The sequence below is a fragment of the Anolis carolinensis genome, chromosome 2 (assembly GCF_035594765.1).
Source record: "Anolis carolinensis isolate JA03-04 chromosome 2, rAnoCar3.1.pri, whole genome shotgun sequence".
NCBI lineage: Eukaryota > Metazoa > Chordata > Lepidosauria > Squamata > Dactyloidae > Anolis > Anolis carolinensis.
Window position 1 is genome coordinate 100,741,214 of NC_085842.1, and position 23,180 is coordinate 100,764,393.

A 23,180-nucleotide genomic window follows, 5' to 3' on the forward strand; every position below is an offset into this window, starting at 1 on the left:
AGCAGAAGTAGATGTTTTTCATACCACAGTAATTATTACATATGATATGTATAGTCTTATATTATCTGCTCAGAACAGGATTATATGAGGCCCCTTCTACACAACTGTATAAAATCCACACTGAACTGGATTATATGGCAGTGTGGACTCAAGATAATCCAATTCAAAGGAAATTATCCTGCCTTGGCATTCAGAGTTATATAGGTGTGTGGTAGGGCCTTGAGTCTACACTACCATATAATCCAGTTCAAATCAGATAATCTGTATTTTATAGGCAGTGTGGAAGAGGCCTTATTGAAAAGGCCCTGGGCTCCATTAAATGACTGAGTGGGTTGCTAGGAGACAATGTGGGCGGAGCTTACCCTTCTAACTGGCAGCAATGGGAAAAAATAGTTCTTCCTCTTCCTCTAATCAGGACTTTATTTTTCTTGTTTTTTTATTGGAAGACGTACCTTGGATGAATATGTCTTTTGTGGCCAAATTTGGTGTGATTGGGTTCAGTGGGTTTGTTGTTTTACTCCATAATAAAGTGCCACATTACATTTTTATATTGATGTATTTCAGCAAAAAAAAAAAATTAAAGTCTTGTGGCAGCTAAAGACTAACAAACGTATGAGATAACCTTTTAAGTTTAAAAACCAATGTCATCAGATGCACCAAATTTTGTCCTGATTTGGCAGGAATAGATGGATGGATGAATGGATAGATAGATATACAAAGAGAAGAATATGATCATTGAGGAGACAGAGAAATGAAATGGAAGAAATATAGAGTGCTAATTATGCTGACAGGCTAAGTATGAGTAAAATAATTGCAAAGCTGTTACTACAAGCATTGATAAGCCAGTTACCATCTCTACTGGTATTAAAACCTGCATTTAAATTCACTCCACAAAGTTAGAATTGCACTTCAATGAGTATTAATTTAGCAGCTTAAATAACAGCTTGATGCCTTGAGACAGGAAATGTCCTTCCAGTTCCCCACTATTGCCTTTTCAGATGTTGCGTTACGCCTATTTATTCTATTATGCAAAGATGGCTCTGTTTATATTCTGTGTATAATACAGTGGGACATTAATGACAAATGGTGGCATTATGTCCCATTAGAAAACAAGTGTGGGAACAAACTTCTGATGCAATGGTTGACATTAGTTAGTTTTCTGATCAAGTTGTTTGACAACTACAAATGCTAGCTTTTAAGTTTAAAAACTTATCCACCCCACCCATATCCAACCCCAGGACTGGAAATATTAATTTAACCAGTGTTCTTAAATCATCATCCAAGATCTTCCACCAGATGGCTGGCTTTAGAGAGATTGACTTTTCAGTGGCATCATCCTGTTTGTAGAAGGCCTTCCTTGAACTGGTTTGTGTGTGTGTGTGTGTGTGTGTGTGTGTGTGGTGTTCATTGTATAACGAATCAACTCATAATGTGGGACTAGAGTTTGCATTTTAGCTTTTATCAGGATCTAATCTCTTGGTTTGAATCATTTTGGTGTTGCCTTCTCTTTGTGCTAAATGGTTGTTTCACATTAAGATGATCTTCCTATTAGAGCAAAACATGGTTTTAGTCCCATCATAGACAACAGGCTTGTGCAATTCAGCCAAAAGGCATGTTGTTTCAAGGTCAATTTTTGCCATTTTGTTTATTGGGAAGTTACCTGAATCAGGAGTGTTGCTGTTTTTGTTCGTCAAAGACACAGCCCATTAGCTACAATGGGATACTTTAAAGCAGTGGTTCTCAACCTGGGGTCCCCAGATGTTTTTGGCCTACAACTCCCAGAAATCCCAGCCAGTTTACCAGATGTTAGGATTTCTTGAAGTTGAAGGCCAAAAACATCTGGGGACCCCAGGTTGAGAACAATTGCTTTAAAGGCTGAATCCTCAGTCATTTTAAGGCCTATCTGCATGAAACTTACCTCAGTTTTAGATCCCATTTACAACTACAGGCCTGCCAACTTTCAGAACAATTCACAAATCTACTGACTTTTTAGAATTATTTTAAGTTTTTACCAAAACATTTTTTTAAAATAAGACAAACCGCAAGAAAGGGTTCTGGGAACTGTAGTCACCAGTTGTGTCCATTCTCAGCCACTCACAGCATGGATACAACCAGGCCTTTTATTGTCTGAGAAACAGAAAAAAAAACTTCTATCATGATCCAAGAGGAACTCAGAGAGTGAGTTCTCAGCAGGGCCCTCTCTGGAGGAGGAGCCTAGGGAACCTTTCCGCTGTTGAGGAGGGATAAAAAACGCACCAGGAGCCCGGTGGCAGACCCTTTGCCTCAGGTATAATGCAGACCTAACTCCATCCTCTGGAGTAGCTGATAAATACGGCTCTCGTGATCTGTTTTGTCCAGCTTTTCGGTTTCCTCCTCCCTGTTCTGTTTTTGGGGGATTACATGAAATGGAGCACTGAATATTACAAATCACTTTTGGTCAAATTGTCTAATAGACAATGAAAATGTCTCTCTAGCATTTTTTTTATTATTTGTTGTATTTCTGCCCTGCTCTATCTCACCCCAGAAGGGACTCAGAGCATACTTCAAGCATGGGAAACCATTTGGGAGGAGGGTATCGCAATCCTGTCTACTGAACACTTTTCTAGAGGCCAGTGTGTGGATATGCTGTGTACCATTACTGAATTCCAGGCTCTTTTAATGGAGGCCTATCTTTGCTGCCACCGCACCATCCACATTTGACAAAACACATGGGGAATAAAACCTGAAAGTGCTTTTTGAAGAGGCATCTGAATGAAAGACAAAGATTCCCAGACATACGCTTGTCTGAGTAGTTCAGTATTTAACACTCACGTCTAAGAGTTCAGCTCTGTGTACAGAATTCTAATTAGCTGGTAGTATACTAATTTGTCACTAAAGACTTTCCTTCAGATTACCTTATCAAGTAACTGATTGTGACAGTGCTACCATAGCATTATGATAACAGCTGATCTGTATAATTATGTTGCAATACATATTATATACTGTACAATGGGCAGTTTATGATATTTTGAAAACTGGTGAAATTTGGATTACATTTCAATGACATGGCATTGTGCTAAAATGTATTGGAAATATTCTTCTGAGAGTTATCAATGTAATTGTGATTTGGTTATTCTCTTTTTATCTAAGAAGCGTAAGCTCTTAGTGAGCAACAAAAGAAACAGGATGATTTAATAACAGGTTTGCTAAAGCATGTTTTTTGGTTCTTTTTATACAGATCTTGGAAACTGTTAGATCCTGGGAAATAAACCACATGACACTACATCATGAGTGAAAGTAAATGTGATAGTCAGTTTTACAGTGTACAAGTTGCAGATTCAACGTTTACTGTACTAAAACGATACCAGCAATTGAAACCTATTGGTTCTGGGGCGCAAGGCATTGTTTGGTAAGTGGCATTACCCAATAGGTATTAAAATATGAACTCTGTTGTGAAAAAATAAAAAATAAATGGAGCGTTTTCCAAATATAAAATATTCTTATCTAAGGATATTAATTTTTTTCTTAATATCATATTTCTTCAATTCTAAGAAGCCATCAAATATAAAATGCTCAGTCCACGCTAATTTCAGTACCGCCAACAAAAAAGAGTTTTACACACACACACAAGCACTTGCAATTTTAAGATACATTCTGTTTTTGGAGATGCTTATATGGGGAAAAATGTGTCTTAGAATAAAAGAAATACAGTAGTTGCTTTTCATAGTTCTGACTGCCTTAAAATATACTGTCTACTCTAACAATTTATACTGTGTACAAAAGTGCTAATAATAAGATATGATATTTTTTTTCACTAAATAGAATTGTTGAAATGATTTTAGGCCTCTCTGAGAAACCCCTTCTAATCATACATATGTTGATTAATTTGGTGGTATAATTTGCTATTTACTTTGAGGAAGAAGCAGTTGCCTCTTTGTGCTTCTTCCTGCCTTCCATCTCACCTGAGTTCACTATAAACACAAAGCATCGTTATTACAGGATCTTTTTCTGCATTCTGAATATGGGTCTTTTGTGCTCTCTTTTAAAGTCAGAAGGATACACTGATGTTTGCAGGCTCACCATGATGCTGCACTTAATTTCCTCAGTCTTTGCTTTTAGAAGAATCAGCTAAGCAACAACTATTAGTACTTGTTTGTGTTAGAGAGCTGGTAAAAAGCAGAACAGGAGAGAGATCTACATAAACAAACTGTGAGTAGGGAGGAGTGGAGTAGAGTTCACCCTAAATAACAATTACTTGAGATGTTTTATAGCCTTCTGTTTAAACTAGAAAAGGCAGATCCAGCTTGACATGAGCATGCAGCTTTTTCAGTGTGTGGTCCTGATCTCAAAGAACTGCTGTTAGGATGTTTCTGTTTAAACCTTTCAGTGCTGCATTTGATACAGTCCTTGGAATAAATGTTGCTGTTAAGAAACTGAGTCGCCCTTTTCAAAACCAAACACATGCAAAACGAGCCTACAGGGAACTTGTACTCTTAAAGTGTGTCAATCATAAAAATGTGAGTAATTTTATGAGTATTTTTCACATTTCTTTGGTAGCATATCAACTGAGTAATTGTAAATGTAAGTCGTAGGAGTGTATATATGTGTGTATGTGCCTGTCTACAGTAATAACTGTAACTGTAACATTGTGGTTACTTCTGAATTGTTTCCTTAGTTTAACCTAGCCTGATAGTAACAAAACTACGTGTGGTTCTTTCATTAAAAGTATTATCCTCAGAAAGATCTTTATGTTGTTAGCTGTAAGATTTCATTATGCAATAAAACACACATTTAGATTTTTTAAGGACCTATTTATAACTCACCTTCACAAAAATGCATTAAGTTTGCTTTATGTAACTGTTTCTCAGCCAGGCTTCCTCAACAGATCGGTAACCATTATTTTTACAAATAAATTTAAACAATTCAATGTGTTTTTCGTTAAGAACATCTCTCTAAAAGCCAATTACATCTACACTGCCATATAGTGCAGTTTGAAACTTAGTTATATGGCTAGTATAGACTGATATAATTTAGCTCAGTTATATGGTTAGTGCATTATTTGGCTAGTGTAGGCCAGGCATCCTCAAACTGCCCATTATTTCATATAGTTGCATTATTTGAATCTACACTGGCCATCTAATGCAGTTTCAAACTGCATTATACGGCATTGTAGATGGGGCCTAGGATCATATTAAAGCTGCTTATACTAATTTTCATGCTACTATTCTCTTATTAGAGCCCCCGGTGCTGCAGTGGATTAAACCGCTGAGCTGTTGAACTTTCTGACCGAAAGATCAGTGGTTTGAATCCGGGGAGTGGGGTGAGCTCCTGCTTTTAGCCCAACTTCTGCCAACCTAGCAGTACGAAAATATGTAAATGTGAGTAGATCTATAGGTACTGCTCCAGCGGGAAGGTAACAGTGCTCCATGTAGTCATGCTGGCCACATGACCTTAGAGGCTTTTCGGCTTAGAAATGGAGATAAGCACCAACCCCCAGAGTCAGACACAACTTTTATCTTTACCTAGTCCCTTATTAAAAGATAGTTAATTAGAAGAACCTCTCTCTTTTTGTCTTTAAGTATCCTTCGTTGTCTCCTCTTTGTATGAATGTATGTATGTACGTATTACCTATCTATCAGTAGTAAATAATGCGCAGCCCATGGATCGTAGGGTCTTTTTGCTCCTCTTTAGTGATCACAGATACTGAAATTGTGGAGTTGAGTGTTTTTACATTTCATAAGCTTTATGAGAATTTGGATTTTATTGCTCCATAGGGCTTAGTGGTAGAGATGCTGATCTTGAATCCTCCAACTACCACTAAAGTTTGTTAGCAGTTAACAACAGTAAACATTTATTTATTGAATTGGGATGCAGCAGCAGAGCATATCTTGATGGCCTGAGGGAGCACTTCAGTGTCTTCAAGAACTTTTCCACTGCAGATATGCCTTTTGAGATATATATCTATATATAGATATACCACATATACTTGAGTATAAGCCAACCCGAATATAAGCCAAGGCACCTAATTTTACCACAAAAAATGGGAAAATTTATTGATTCGAGCATAAGCCAAGGGTGGGAAATGCAGCAACTACTGCTGATAACAAAACTAACCATATGACAACTGAGTATAAGATATATAATATACAGGCAAATGGGAAATAATGGGGAAAATGGGAGCAGTTCTGAAAAATGATGTCTCATGCATCATCTGAACTAACATGTTTAAGATCTTTCTGTCATTGAATAATAAAAGCAGGTTCTGTCCTATGGAATCTTAGGATTTATAGTTTGTAGATATATGCTGTACTCGAAAGCTGTAGCCTGTTACCAAACTATAGATATTGAGATTCTGTTGGATGGAGCCATGTCAGTTAAGATGGGATATAATATCCTGTTAGGAATTGTGGGAGCTGAAGTCCAAAACCCCTTGAGGACCCAAGTTTGCCCATGCCTGCTTTAACTTGGAGGAAGTTGTGTGAGTTGAAGTCCATAACCCGTGGAGGGCCCAAGTTTGCCCATGCCTGCTCTAACCTGGAGGGAGTTGTGGGAGTTGAAGTCCAAGAACCCTGGAGGGCCCAAATTTGCCCATGCCTGCACTATAGTGGCGGTGTAAATAATAAATGGAGATGGCTAAGGGTGTACGTGCCGGCAGCAACAGCCTCCTCTTTTATCTGGTGCCTTCCTCTTCTCTCTAGGGGGAAGCCAAGGAGTAGCCGCCGTTGCCCTGGCAACCCCGGCCTGCTGCTCTGCAGTAATGGGAAGGGTGCGGGTGCACGTGCGCCAGCAGCACCAGCTTCCTATTCTTGCTGTGCGCGCGCCTTTTGCCTTCTCAAGCAGAGAGAAGGAGGAGGTGAGAGGTGTGAAGCAAGTTTGCCAAACTTGGCGCACAGACCCAACATGGCGAACTGTGCATACAGGCCTGGTTTGGGAGTGATTGACCTCGGATCTGGGAGTTATAGTTCCCCCTTATTCAAAAAGCCCTGAACTCAGCCAATGATGGATCTGGACTAAACTTGGCACACAGACCCAACATGGCCAACTGCGAATACTGACAGGGTTTGGGGGTGATTGCCCTGGGAATCTGGGAGTTGTAGTTCACCTTTATCCAGAGAGCACTGAACCCAGCCAACAATGGATCTGGGCCAAACTTCAGTGATATTACCTAACACCTCAATACAAACAATGCCTTCTAATAACTCGGGCACCTCCAAGTCCCTAAGCTAGTATATATACATATATACATAGTTATACATATATACTCACACACACAACATATATGTAAGCGCACACATACACATGTCTTGAGGCTCTATGAGAAACCTTTGCTTTAAAAAGGGCTCCTTGGCCATGTGGGGAGCAAGGGTAAAGGGGTGGTATAATACAGGCAATAACATTTCAAATAATTTAGCAGCAGCAGAGTAACTTCTGTGTATCACTTCATTGTGGATTTTGGGTTTTGCTTCATGGCCATTACAGCTATCACTGAGTAGGTTGAGGATAATACACTTTTTCTAGAACCAGTGCATTAACCTTTTATTTGCTGTTGTTCTTTAAATGGGCTTTTGTCCTTTAAGCAGGCAATAGATCTGCATGCTACCATGGTTATTTTACACTGTTCATATTACACTAGTGAACATTATTTAATCTTTACTCCTTCTTTTACAGATTATTAGTCTATTAAATGTATTCACACCCCAGAAATCACTAGAAGAATTTCAAGATGTGTAAGTTTCCCATTTTCTTGATGAATTTATGTTATTAGAAAATAAGACCAATTTCTCCATGTGCTCTATGTAGCAGAATTTTATTCAGGTTAATTTTATTTGTAAAAGTCTAAATCCAATGATTATTCACTACTAAAGTAGACTCATTGCATCAGTGGATTTTATAAAATTGTTTTAATATAGGTTCCCATTAATTCAGTGAGTTTCGCATTGATTTATGTATGTACTAGTTGGATGTAGGCTGTGATGCTTTATTGCTCTTCTGGGAATTATCCAGACTATGAAATGAGAAAACCATTGTTTTGCTTTTGTTTTTCCCCCAGCCTTTGTTTTTATTGACTATATGTCAATAAAAAACTATATTTTTTTATCAAAAAAGTAGTCAAACCAGAAACTAAGGTTATCTTATAACCTTTCAGAGTTGGGATGCAGATTTTCACATGTCATTCTTAACAGGCTGGTTTAAAGACTACTCTTAGCTAATTGAAATACTTGTATGATCTCACATAGCTCTTGGAAGAGTCGAGGTTACGATATATATCATCATCCTGTCTCCTGTTATTTTCAGTCCCACTTGCACAACTGTGTAGCAGTGCTTAAAAAACTGTGACCTTGATATATATTGGGGCATTTGATAGCCACGAAAACGTACGCTAAAATAGATCAGTTAGTCTTAATGATGGTGCTCTATTACCCGTTTCACTTTTTATCTTTAAAACAGCATAATTCACATAAGTGTTGGTTTCTGAAATAGATTCAATGGATTAGCTTGAATTGGAACTAGCAGTTGGATTTAAACAAATATTTATACTATATTTTATCTATTATGTTTCTGCTACTGACATAGTAATAGAGCTTTTGATACATTATTCTTCTGTTACGTTTTTAGTCTGCTGTTTATGACACTGTTGCACTGTTAGGTTCATTAGTTTTGTTAATTTTCTCATGCTTTATATATTTATAATTTAATATCTTGACTTTGATTTTTATTATGGAAAGACAGACTGAATATCCAGATAAATATATAAATATACTAAGTACTATGGGCTTCTCTCACTGGAACTGTCTTTTGTATAAGCAAGTTAAGAATTTCTGCATGAGAGTGGATTTTGCACATGTGATGTTTACATGTCTATATGTAAATAAAAACAAATAATACTTTTTTAATATTTAAGGTATTTGGTTATGGAACTGATGGATGCTAATTTGTGCCAAGTTATTCATATGGAACTGGATCATGAAAGAATGTCCTACCTTCTATATCAGATGTTATGTGGTATCAAACATCTTCATTCAGCTGGTATCATCCACAGAGTAGGTAGTGCTATTACAAACATATTAATACCTGTTTTTTACTACTTGCCATCATTCATATTTACACTGGAAAAAAGTCAAAGGTAGAATGTATACAAGAGGGAGAAGTGATACAGGGTCCAAGCAATCACCATCATGACTAACAAACAGTGTGAAGAAAGCAGTGTGGATGTGGAAAAAGCTTCTTTCAGAAACTGTAACTGTTGTTCAAACAAGGCAAAATAAAGGGAAGTAAATAAGGTGATGGCGGGGAGTTAGTCTCTCTCAACTTGGCCTGCTGGGGTTTGCTGAAGGGATAGGGATATAGAGTTGCAGTGGTCTATTATGATTTCCCTATTACTCCACCCTCCACAAACCTGATGCCCTGTCCCACAGTCAGTTAAGTTCAAGTGTACGAGTCTATCTGGAGTAGAAGGCTGAAACAAAATAAAAACTCTTTTGTTGTAATGCCCATCTCATTGCTCAATAGCCTCTCTTCTTTAGCAAGCTGGGGTGGTCTCAGGGTGGTTATTAGAGTTCTTTTGGCATGTTGTGCTAAGGGATTTCAGTGTCCATTATTGCCCTGTCAAGGGTGGTGGAGATTGTTGTGTCTACCAGATAACCATGGGTCTGCCTCTGATGGTATTTGGCCTCACTTGCGCTGCTGGATGCACACTGGACCTTGTTTTCAGTGCTGAGCCAAACCAGTCTTTTGGCTTTACAGGGAGCTGGCTGCAATGTAATCCTGGAATAAAAGAACAGCAATTATATTGTCATGGACAGATCACTGCCAAGTGCTGATTCAGAATTTATGCAGGGTGGGAAACTGATTTAAGATGGTCTGCCATAGGTGGCTGATGGGTCTGGATTGTTTCCTGAAGGCTCTGGGGAATTTTTGAATTGCCTCAGCAAGTGATTATGTCCAAGTCCTGCATGACCTCTGGAAAGGTCAGGGTGGTAGTCTTGTTTTCTCCTGAGATTTCCCCCTCTAAACAATGGAGTCAAGTAGCCCTTTGGTATTCCAAGTTTTGCATGGGGAGACACATCTATGTCAGACTGGTAGCTTGTAATAGAATAATCATTTTTTTCTGATTGTATTGTATTTCTTGAGCTGATTATACCACTTGTTGAGCTTTTAAATCAATTCATTTCTCCTTAGGATTTAAAACCCAGCAATATAGTAGTAAAGTCAGATTGTACTCTTAAAATCCTTGACTTTGGCCTGGCAAGGACAGCATGTACTAATTTCATGATGACTCCATATGTGGTTACACGATATTACAGAGCACCAGAAGTTATTCTTGGAATGGGATACAAAGAGAATGGTAAGTTGCAGGACAGAAGTACCATATTTGTTTGACTAAGGTATTTGATCAATTATTAGCCTAACTTTTATTGCTGTCTTGCTGAAGTTTAAGAGAGATTTGGTAGGCTCATTACCATGTTGTTTTACAAGTATTTGGGTAAGGGACAGCATGGCTGAGAAACCTGAATAAGTAGTTTTTAAAACATTCTTCTGCTGAAAGATGCAGCAGATGAAGCAGAAAAAGTAGAAAGCACACAGCCCACTTTTTAAAGCAGCTTATTGTGTGAGAAAATGTTATCCAAAAGCATATGACTTCCGAGAGGCAGGTTACACTCTGGTTTGAGGATAGCAGCATATGGACCTATTTAGCTACTGTTCTTATTTTACTCCTGAATTCCTGCTCAGCACATACTGCCCATGATTACCACTTAGTCGTGATGGACGAGGACTAATATTGTCACTTCTTTGTGCCCTATCTGGGACTACGGGTTGTGGCGCAGACTGGTAAACAGCTGCTGCAATAAATCACTCTGACCATGAGGTCATGAGTTTGAGGCCAGCCCGTGGTGGGGTGAGCACCCGTCAATTAAAAATAAAATATAGCCCCTGCTCGTTGCTGACCTAGCAACCCGAAATATAGTTGCATCTATCAAGTAGGAAATAAGGTACCACTTATAAAAAGTGGGGAGGCAAGTTTAACTAATTTACAACATTGGAATGAGGAAGTGAGGAAGTGCCATCAGAGTGGATGATGAAGCAGCTGCTCCTCCCTGTGGCCAGAATCGAACATCCCCTCAGGAGAAGGTTAAATTGCCTCTGCGTCTGTCTGTTGTCTCTGTCTTTGTCCAATTCAATGGGCATTGAATGTTTGCCCTATATGTACATAATGTGATCTGCCCTGAGTCCTCTTCAGGGTGAGAAGGGCGGAATATAAATACTGTAAATAAATAAGTAAATAAATACATGTTTAGAATAATATCATGCTTTATTTCGATGGTTACATTAAACGGTTTCTGCTGATTGCCAATCTGGCAGGCCAGATCTGTGGTGATAAGACAGAATAATGACATATTTTTCTCGTGTCAAGACAGTAATGTTCAAAAGCTAATCTCAAACCAGGATAGTTTTTGCTAGAACATCAAGTCTGAAAGTTTATAACATGCTTTTCTCAAAAACATTCAGTTGTGATGGAATTATATTGATTCATATAACTAATGGGTGTAGAAAAATTAACTGTATTAATGTATTGGTAGCAATTAAATGTGTTAGTAATGGGTAACTGAGTTTCATTAATTTCAGTAGGATATAATTAACATTCATGTATAAATCATTTTGCTATCCCAGTAATACAACACTTTTTCTTTTGATTGGAATATACAGTGAGCCTCCCGGATCTGTGGGACTCTGGATCTGTAGATGCCAATAAAGTGGATTACTGCCTCCCATATTATTAAACTGCAGTGTTATGCATGCGGATACTTCAGGGCTTCCACATTCACGTCACTGACATTTTATATATAGGACGCAATGATCCGTTGATGGTGGAAATCATGGATCTGGAGAGCCCACGGTAGATTATAGTTTATGAAAGATTGTATAAAACAACCTGTGGTTTTTTAAAAAATGAATAATTTCTAATGCCCTTCCTTTTTCCTGTGTGAATTATAAATATTCAACATTTGAAAATATATTTATAGAAGTTTTGGAAAATGTTTAATTTTTGTCCCCATTATACCTAATGCTTGATAGTGGATATCTGGTCTGTTGGGTGCATAATGGCAGAAATGGTCCTCCATAAGGTCCTGTTTCCAGGAAGAGATTGTATCCTTCAAAGTGCTTCAAAGGAACCCTATAGATGAAAAATAAGAATACAGTATATATTGACACATTAATAGACTTTCCCTTAAAACATGTTTTTAATACAAATTCCTTTTTGTCTAAAATCTAAAATTTGCAATGAGAATACCCTATATACTCATGTATAATACTAGATATTTTATTCAAAATAATCAGCCCAAAAAACCTGGGTTGATTTACTTGCAGGTCATGTAGCACACTTATCAAAGCACTCTTAACTCTTATCAAAAAACAAAAGAACTACCACCTTCTCTGAGTAGAATGACAAAAGGAAAAAGCTTGCTCTGCCACAAAAGAACCTAAAAGGAGCATCAGCTTGCACAACTCTTTCTGCCACAATGCCGCTTCTGTCCGACTTTAATACCTGAGTGGGAAAATGGCAGCAACAACCAGGGACAGTATTGATGCTTTCCCCTCTTCACACTTGATTTATCTGCAGGTCATATAAAAATCCACAATTTTGACCCCAATACCTGACTTCAAGTTATATAGTAGGTCAACTTATATACATGAGTATATATAGTAAATGTTTCTGTTATTATTGTTCAAAAACATGTTAGCAGTTTCATTTTCTGCATTGTTGTGTTTTTAATGTAAAATGTTTTTTTGTTTTCCACTTTATTTCATAACACTTCATAATTTTATCATTTCACTTTTACTTTCAGTTGATATCTGGTCAGTTGGTTGCATCATGGGAGAATTGGTGAAAGGTTGTGTGATATTCCAAGGCACTGATCGTATCCTTCCCTCGTAATCTTTGAATCCTAATCCACATTTACCAAAGAACTATTTTTTACTCACTGATAGATGTAAAAGATGCTAATCCCTGCCTTCAACATACTTCTCTTTCTTAAGTAGAATCTGCCACACATGTTCAAAATCTCTGATATTAACCATCAGCAAACTTTTATTCTCCTTTTGATTACATTTAACTTCACTGTTTGAACAATTAATCTTGGTTTAGGAACTTGACTTTTTTGCGGTCTTAATAATGCTGCAAATTTCCTTGTCATTATTGCCACTGTTGAAGATGAAAACTCCACAAAATTATTGCTATATTTTTTAAACTAACTGCTTTTTTGTATTTTTCTGCACAATGGAAATAGGCTCACAACAATGATTTTGTCTTGTCAGTTCTTTTCCTGTTATCTTCAAGTGGATAGTGAAGGCACACAGGTTAGAAAAATATAATTCTGAATGCTTGATTTCATGAAATCTTAATGGTTGATCATGTTAACCCAATAACACAATATAGGAGCTTGATTTTCATTTTTTTCAATTTTCTCCCATATATATTATTTTATTCTCCAAAGCCTTATGACCAACCTAACACAATTCTTCATGTATGCTATCTCTCCTGTTGGTTGCATGTTATCACCAGCTTTCATGTTTGCTGTCTTCATGTTTCGTGTCTTTCATGCTTAACGAATCTCTATGAAGTAAATGTATTTTACTTGTTAGAATTCCACCAATCCAGTGCCTCTTTAATTGCCTATTTCTTTATACTGATTAATAAATTTCTTGACTTTGAATTAATTTACAAAAACAAACACTTTTTTCAAATTATTTAATACTTGGATATTTTTGAATTTGAGAAAGATATGGGTCTTGTCCTAATGCTATATTTCAAAATATTGCTTTTAAACTAATGGCCTAAGGAGAAGGACAAGATAAGTAATATAATACGTTGGATGCAAGGGCCACCCTGATATTAGATGGGCTATTACGTCTTAAAGAGAAAATAACTACATATGTCTACATATGTTTTTGCTAGAGTTTGGACTGTTTCATTTTTTTAATTGCCTATATTCCACTTTAAAGATTCTGCCTGGCATATGGAAATCATTAGAGTGTTTTCTTGTTGTTATTTTACAACATCACTTGGCACATTTTGCCAAGTAAACCAAGACTCATATGACATAAATGTGTGTTAACAATTGTAATGCTAAGATGTATCCTTTGAAAGGATACATTTACTTTTCCAGTGAGCCTCATAAACCACCGCTAACCTGGCTTGTTTGCAATGTGGTGATAATGTCTGTTGAACTTTATTTCCACAGTCGATAAAATGCTACGATGACCAATTTCTCAGTAGTTTAGAACTGACATTCGGCACCATTAGCAGAATAAGCCACCTGCCCCCTGTTGTTACTGCAGTATAAGAAGTCCAGAAGGTCTCCATTTGTGAGATATTTTCTTTGAAGGATCACTGTAGCATCCAAATGACATATTGTCTTTTTTGCACCAAGAATGGCCTTTCCTTGAAAAAGATTTTCCTCAGAAGGGGTTGTTTGTTACCAGGGCAGAAAATTACCTCATGAAACTATGTGTCTTGCAATTAAAACAGACTGTTTTACTTAAAGCATTATGTCCCAATTTTTTCCAGTTGAACATAACATTGGTAGTATTTTTAAGATATAGAAATTATGTTGGTTACGTTTTTCCACAAAAAAGAAGACACTGCAATCAAAGTCCCACATCATATGAACATAACTTTTGGGGCTCTAGATGTTGAGTATTCTACACTCAGAAAACCTCCTATAGACTATTTTTTTATCCTCTGAAACCTGCGAAATCAATCGATACATTTTTTTATCTATGCAGAAGATTTTTTTAAGTAGTTTATTTTTGTACAGCTATTAGGAAGAAGAAATCCCATCATTCAAACATTTTATAACATTTTTAACAAGATGCATATGTGTTCTACAAGGTGGTTTTAGGAATTGAAACAATATAGTGTACACCATTTTTCTGATCTATGACAGCTTTAGGTATCCATGACATTGTAATATTTGTGCATCCCTTTTGGTTATTACCAAGCCAATATAGTATCTCCTTAGGAGTTCAGAAGGAGAGTGGATGGGGTGAAGAAGCAGTGAAAATGTTTTACCTTAAGTACCATATAGCTACAAGTTCTGTGACTTGAGCAGGTAGAAGTCCATTCTTGGAGGTGCTCTGATAGATTTCTACAATCCACTATACTGTTAATCATTATGTACTCATCATAATTCTTCTGAGGAAATGAAATAATATTCTAGATGTTAAACAGGAATGGAGAGAGGGAGATGACAAAAGAGTGTTAATTTATCTTAAACAGTGTTAAAGTGACTCTAGATTGGTGGAGTTCTTTGGTTGAATACATTTATCTATGGAGATTCAAAGTTGACTTTATTTGCATAATATAGTATGCAAAGGGCTTTTAAAGTATTTGTTATAGTACTTACAATACTGAAATTCTGTCTGAATGCAAGGAAAAAAAATAAGCAATATTATGTGTAACCAATTTTAGTAATTATTTAGGATATTATAAATTCATATTCTTCCTTATATCCTCTGTATAGTTTTAGATCTGGAATTGTTTCTGCAAGGCCTATAGAAGCAAAGAAGATAAATCATGGTATTTGCTGCACTTTTTCCAACAAAAGGTGGTGTGGTTATCTCTGGCCATAATGAGGGAGAAACATGGATATTTTCATGTAGATCAGTACTTGCCAGTTGGCATTTTGCCATCTTAGCTTAAGTAGAGAATATTAGTCTTGATGACTAGCTGCCTATGTGGAACAGTTTTGTAGGAGATCCAATGTGAAGAAATGATCAATTTCATTGAATCCTCATCTAGAGTAAGCGTTTATTTAAGCACTACTGTGGCAGCCATTTAAAATATTTTTAAATGAAAATGTGTTTGTATTTCTAATTAGATGTTTAAGAAATATCCAAGGAGGCTTTCAGATAGCATTAAAACAGGTTAAGCATGTTAAAAACAGCAATAGACTATAAAACTAAAAATATGTTAAATAATACAGTGACTTAGATTTTATTGTTCAAAGTTTTAAACATAACTGTCTTCTATTAAATTAGTAATTATTAAGGTCTAAAGGCTTTGGTAAATAGCAACATTTTACCTTGGAACCTTAGTGACAAAAGCCTTCTGCCATGTTCTAACACAGTGTATTGTCCTCACTGGTGGGACATGAAAGAGACCTCTCCCCCCAACAGATCTTTGGGTAGGCCCATATGGGTAGTGGCATTCCCTCAAGTGTCAAGGTTCAAGCGTTTAGGATTTTAAATGCCATCCAGAAGTACCCTGAATACAGAGAGAAAAATATTGGCAGCCAATGCTATGTAATATTCCAGCGAAGAGTAATTAGCCTTTACACTTTTGTGGTCTTTCTTTAATTGGCTAATTAATATAAACATTATATATCTCTTACCTGGACACTAATTCACATCAGAACAACATTGGGTCTCAGTTCTACATTCTCCCAGACTCCTGTCCATTATCTTCCAGGTGCTTAGTGCTAATTGGTTCTGGTTCCCATTAACTATTATATACTCTAAATTCCATATAACATTGTCAGGATTTATAGCAATCACAAGTGACATGCTTTTAATTTATGGGAGTTCCTGGCATCCCACTTCATCAGTATGGTGATTATTCTCAGCTTTAGGTTTGCATTAGGTCCCAATAAGAACATGCTAACTAGAAAGCTTACATTTTCCTCCAGTCATTTCCAACAGGCCTTATAGAAATCAGAAATGTTTGGGGAGAAATAAAATATCAGTGTATGATTTGCCAACAGTTCAGGTACTTTCAGAAATACAGACAGTCCCCAAGTTACAAACAAGATAGGTGTTCTGTAGGATTGATCTTAAGTTGAATTTGTATGTAAGTCAGAACAGGTACATTTTTAATTCCAGTCATGTGTGTGTATAAGTTTTGGATAGCATAGGGAAGGGTAAACAGGTATTTGTTTTGCTGTCTGTGCCCCTATTCAGAAGAATTCACCTCATTTTCTGTTCTTGTAATAGTTGGATTTTGCAAAAATTTGGCTTGTTGTGGAAACAAGGACTGGTGATAAAACTTCAGTTGAGACACCCTTTCCCCATGATAACTGTTTCAGGAGTAAATTTCCCTTCTTAGGGATAGATTTCTCTTACTTCCTGTTGTCTCAGCCCCATTCTTAACCATAAGTCATTAGGAAGTCAGATGTTTGTAACTTGGGGACTGCCTATAATATTAAAACATCATAGTAACTTGTTTTCAAATTTTATTTGATGTCTATGTTTACATCACCCTATACTCTTTCTTTCTCTTTGCTATGTATATCACAAGAAGTTCCTAGGTATGGTATTTTTATACCCTCAGTTGAGTTAAGTAGGAGTGCATTGCTTCCTTCAGCTTTTATATATGAGTAGAACCACTATTGTCAAAGCAAATGTATATGATGCACAGATGGTGGCTTTTTCTATGCATTTGCATACACATATTTTGTATAGAAATTGAACATATAGATTACACATTCACACCCATTCAGATTTTCATATTCAGAATAAATTACAAATTTGGTGAGGTTAGTTAATAATAATAATAATAATAACTTTATTTTTATACCTCGCCCCATCTCCCCGAAGGGACTCGGGGCGGCTTACATGGGGCCTAGCCCGATAAAACAATCAAATATCAATAACACAGCAATAAAACAATTATACAAATAAAAACATCAATATCGGTAAAAACAATAGTTAAAATCGACATGAAACATACAATATTAAAACAGGAGACTGATTCATAGAACCCAGTGCAGAATGTGCTGAAACGGGGAAGGTAATTTCACAGTTAAAATGGACAATAAAGGTTAGTTCTCTGGCTTACCTCATTGAAATGGCCCTAGTATCTCCTATTAGCTACAGTTTCACAGTTTCCAAACAAGAAGATAGAATTGTCCAGAGATCTAGAATAAAAATCTAGCTTTGAATCTCAAAAGGGAGTTAGAAAAAACATTTAAAGAAAAAGGAATGATGAAATTAAGGGATTGGGAATCAAAAGTGAAAAATCTAGGGGAAATAAGGAATCAACTATCAGGGAGTATTGGGTGGTATAAAGTTCTACAATTGGAAAGATGGGCAAGGGAAATAAGAAAGAAATATAAGGGAGATAGAGAACTTACAAAATTTGAGAACATGATTAGTCAAAGGGGGGGGGGGGGGGGGGGAAGGGAAGGAAAAGAAAGAACCAAAGGTATAACAAGTGATATTTACAAATTGCTAATAGATAAAGAACAGGAGCAGGATCACCTTAAAGAAATGTGGGCGTTAGATTGCAATAAGGAAATACACCCTCAAATCTGGAAAGAAATGTGGAATATGCGTATATTAAAAACATGTCTATAAGAATAAAAGAGAATTATTATAAAGTGGTTTGGAGATGGTACCTCACACCAATTAGATTAAATCAAATTGATAAGAAATACTCTAAGCAGTGCTGGAGGGGCTGCCAGGAAAATGGTACATATATACATATGTGGTGGTCCTGTAAATATGTTCAAAAATTTTGGGAGAACGTTTTTAAAGAAATAAAGGGAATCACCAAAACAGAAATAATAGGAACGTCTGAAATAGCACTGTTGTCATTTATGGATAATATTCAAGTATCAAAAGAGTTAAAGGAACTAATCGCCAACTTGCTAACAGCAGCAAGATTGTTAATAGCCAAAAAATGGAAAGGTAGTGAGGAGTACCAATTGGAAGAATGGTATAAGGAGATTTAGGATATTGCAATAAATGATAAATTGACATGTAAGATTAAAATTAAAAGAGGATATTAAAAAAGGATGATTTTGGGAAGATATGGGAAAAATTTATAGAGTTTGTATATGTAGAAGGTAAGGGGAAAAAACCTGTAAAAGAAACAATGGAATTTTGGAAATAAATATTGTAATTGGCTGGTCTGGGGTGAAGGGATAGCACTAGGTGAGGGGTAATAAAAGGTAAATAATATGAGTATGTAATATAGAGACTGTAAATACTATATGAGCTTGATATACATAACTCTGTATTGCAAATTTGTTAAAGAATGTATAAGTTTTAAGTATAAATAAATAAAAAAAATTAAAAAATTTTTTAGCTTGTGTATAACACTTGCTTTTCTAATATTCATGTAGTTTCTCATACTGTCCTCCTTCCTAACAAAAATTGTATTAAATACCACATCAGTATGAGGGAAGTAAGGCTCAAGAACATTTGGTCTTGTTTGTATACAATTATATAGGAGTTTGTGCTACTTAACTGAGAAGCTAAAACTCTAATCTCTTCATCGCACATCTAAAGGATTATTTTAATGTGGTTTGCAAAGGCAATTTCCTGTTTAAAGGGCTGCACAGAGCACCAATTGACAGACAGCAGCTGTGGCCAAACCTTCCTACTTATTCATTCATAGCATTATGCTGTATTCCATGTATAAACATGAAATTGGGTTGCAAATGCATTTTGAATGCTCAGAGTTTATAGTACTGAATAGTTAAATATTTGACTCTTGTTGTTTTTAAATGTCTCAACATACCATATGGTAGTTGTAATTACAGTTTTCCTTCTTTAGAAACGCTTGAGTTGTCAGTTACATTTGGACCACAATCCTAAATACAGTTACCAAAGATTAACTTCATTAAAATGCATAGGACTGTGCTCTCAGAGAAGGTGATTGCCCCCCACACCCTGCTCATTTGTGGTACATTTCTTTATCCTGATCTAACCTGTGTATTTTGGCAAAATAGCCAACAATTATTTTGCGAAATTTCCTAAAACCAATTTATGTTGTTGGCTCCAAAACTATAGAGAGAACATCTGTGATTTTACACATGCTTTATGAACTGAAGATACTGTCCTGGAATAATAATGTTGTCCTAAATTGCCTGTCTTTATACTATGCAGATGGGGGAGGGATACTTTATTTTCCTAAACACATTTTCAGATATTGACCAGTGGAATAAAGTTATTGAACAGTTAGGTACACCATCAGCAGAATTTATGAAGAAACTACAGCCTACTGTGAGGAACTATGTAGAAAATAGACCAAAATATCCAGGTATTAAATTTGAAGAGCTCTTCCCAGACTGGATATTTCCATCAGACTCCGATCGTGACAAATTAAAAAGTAAGATTTCATTTTTCTTTGAGTGTGTATGTATTAAAAATTATCTATGCAATAATTGGTAAACATTTTTGTATTCTACTCTTTCTTAACTTTCTAAAGTAGATCGTAGTATCCATTGCTACCACATAAAACATGAATTGATTTGTTTCTTGCTTTTGGGGCATGTACATTTTCACTGTATGCATAAGGACAATTTGCCTTCTAACAATATGTAATCAACCTCTCGGTTAATGGGTCTCATTGCTTTTTTGTTGATTTACTTTACATTTTTTGCCTGAATCAAGCTACATTTGAATCTAAGTGAAATACTTTATAGTATATACTTGTGTATAAGTCTAAGAACTTTAATCTAAAAATTTACCTCCCAAAACCTAGGCTGAATTGTTTATAGGTCATTGTAAGCACAGTACCTTAACTCTTATATATAAAAAACCATACCCTTTTATGAATAGAGTGGTGAAAGTCAAGGGCATAGTCCATCCCAGGAGAACCTAAAAGAAGCAACAACCCCATGCTGCTTTCTTTTTTCTGCCCTTCTTGACTTTCTGGGCAGGAAGACAATGACATCGACATCAGCTCTTTATCATGTGCCCTCAAAAGAGTGCTGAGAGAATCTGAGGGTGTGGTGCATCTTTTAAGTTCTCCCAAGACAGACTTAAGTTCTCACCTTTCTACTTGGAAAATGGCGTGGTTCATTTTTTTTATAAGAGTTAATGCTTACCTTGACTTTAATCACAAAGGGAACCATTTTCCTCTCAGAGTAGTGTGGCAGAATACCTTTTGGAATGCCTGGGAAGGAAAATAGTGGTGGCAGTGGCCAAGGAATGACTCAACTTATCCAGGGTTCATATCAAAATCTAGAATTTCATGCCTAAAACTTACTCTCAACATATACATGAGGTTGACTTATACATGGTATATATGGGTAAATCCTTCATGCTAGTAGGTCAATATGAAAATTAAGCTTTTAGATTTCAGAGTCACACTTCCACATTTTTGAACTTTGAAATGCAGCTTAGTTGCACAATAGTGATAGTTTGATACATTGCCTTATTGCTGAAATATCTATCAGTTAAGGAAATGCAGATATTTCTTCATAAGTTACTTGCCTTAAGTGTGATTAATATTTATTTTCTACTGTATGTTTTAAGATTCTAATTTTTAACGATGATTTTCATCCTTCTGTTTTCCAGCTAGTCAGGCTAGAGATTTGCTTTCAAAAATGCTAGTTGTAGATCCAGACAAACGAATTTCAGTAGATGAAGCTTTACGTCACCCCTATATCACTGTTTGGTATGACCCAGCTGAAGCTGAAGCTGTAAGTTAAAGTTTGTGTATTAATTTTTAAAATGAAATATATGTATCCAGGGTTATTAAAATTGCAACGTAAAACTAAAATAGAAGCCTCAAAGCAGAGTATTCCCCTATGACAGGAGATAAGACGTGTGTGAAAAATTCAAGACAAAACACTGAAATGTTTTACAACTGCAAAGCCTGAGAAGACTTGTTCCGAAAAGGACAAAATTGAAGATTCCAGGCAAGCCTTTCAAAGCAGGAAAGAGATAGATTTCACAGAACTGTTTAGAAATTAGTGTAGATTATTTTAAAATGTGGGTGCAGAAATATGCTGGAGGACAGTGCAGATGGCAAAGCACTGCTTGAAAGATGGTGATATTGGTCACTTCAGTTTTAAATGCTTGTTGCCTTATTTTGGATTAACTGAAGTTTCCTGACCGTTTTCAAATGTATGTATAATATATTGTAGTAATCTAAAGAGGAGGTTCCCAGAATGTGGTTAGTTCCAACAAAACATTATCTGCCCAGATGAGGTTGCAGCTGTCCTATCAGTTTGAGGTTATTCAAAGCCAAAAATGCTACTGTGGTTTAAATGATAATATTGGGTGCCATATATTTGGATTTTTTTTTTAAAAAGTCAACATTTGTGTATAATTTGTACACTTATCGTCATATCAAAAGCTATAATTTTGGGTCTAAAACTTGCCTCCATTGTACACATTTCATTTCTCAGATTCTGGTATTTAATTAAATGCCATGTAGGCCCGTGGCTTTAATTTTGTAGCTTTATGGCAGTTGAGAAAAGAGTATTAGGAACGCTGCCTTATCCTTAATGGCTTGATGTCTTTCCATGGATTAAGAGCTTATTGGGATTTTCAAGCAAGCATTTTTATAGGGAGTGGGGAATGAGAAAATTGTGCATCACAAAGCAAACTAAAACTCTGAGGAGAGGGGAGGAGGAGGAAGACAGTCTTATAATAGAAATACACACAGCTTTCAATTTCAAGCTTCCTTTGGAAGTCTCCTCTCCTCTTCAGCCTTGAGGTGGGATGAAAGATGTTCATTCCAGATTTTTATGCACCTATGTTTGGGAAGTAGTGTTATGTGGAATGAATCAAAAGACAGGCTTAAAAATGAAACATGTTTGCATTCCAAATCAATAGAACACAGGCCTTATGTATGAAACTGAGCATTGTGTTTAGGTTAAGATTTTTATTTTCTTATTTTTTATTTCATTTTATATTAGTAGACAATCAAACCTTAGCTGTAGGATGAAAAGCATTTTATATAAGAGATTTGGGACTGAAAGTCCATATTCAATATTTTCAGTCCCAAATCTAAAAATGCTAAATGCTATGAGTGAGGACAGGGGTGCAGACTATGTTGGCACTTGTAGTTTCATTTTCCTGTTCTATTTATTTTATTCCATTTTAAAATTCATGTTTATGCTAGCTAAACAACAAAACTTTGGGAGAAGTTTTAAAATATTCTTCATTTGCAGTTGAGACAGGTCTGCAGGATTTCTGAGACATTGAAAATAGATGTACTGGGAAATCACATCTATAGTGCTGTCCTGGTTGAACAGGTAGATGCTGAGAGCCCTCAGAGTCCTTTTGCAACTTCTTTTCCCAGTGTGTTTTGTGACCAGGGACATTGCAACTGTCATTTCCCAGCACTCTAATCTACAGTGCTTTGGTTGAGCTACTGACTTGCTGAAAAGCTGTACATATTATCAGTACCAAAAATTAGTATTGTATATACTCATGCATATGAGTATATGAAAATGTTGAAA

The 23,180-nt window shown here is 36.2% G+C and overlaps 1 protein-coding gene across 5 annotated transcripts in view; it reads left to right on the forward strand.

Moving 5' to 3' along the window:
- Positions 1-23,180, forward strand: part of mapk9 (mitogen-activated protein kinase 9) — a 58,586-nt gene that overhangs the window by 12,360 nt on the left and 23,046 nt on the right. For 3 of the 5 annotated variants that reach the window (XM_062970305.1, XM_062970302.1, XM_062970304.1), the window contains exons 2-9: positions 3,218-3,388; positions 4,367-4,496; positions 7,648-7,706; positions 8,882-9,020; positions 10,159-10,324; positions 12,055-12,126; positions 19,910-20,092; positions 21,286-21,410. In XM_062970305.1, coding sequence (XP_062826375.1) covers positions 3,267-3,388; positions 4,367-4,496; positions 7,648-7,706; positions 8,882-9,020; positions 10,159-10,324; positions 12,055-12,126; positions 19,910-20,092; positions 21,286-21,410 — 996 coding nt within the window. In that variant the 5' untranslated portion in view covers positions 3,218-3,266. Of the gene's footprint in view, positions 1-3,217; positions 3,389-4,366; positions 4,497-7,647; positions 7,707-8,881; positions 9,021-10,158; positions 10,325-11,685; positions 11,876-12,054; positions 12,127-12,827; positions 12,900-19,909; positions 20,093-21,285; positions 21,411-23,180 lie in introns of those variants that run through there. The other 2 variants (XM_062970303.1, XM_016991501.2) reach the window with 2 other exon arrangements.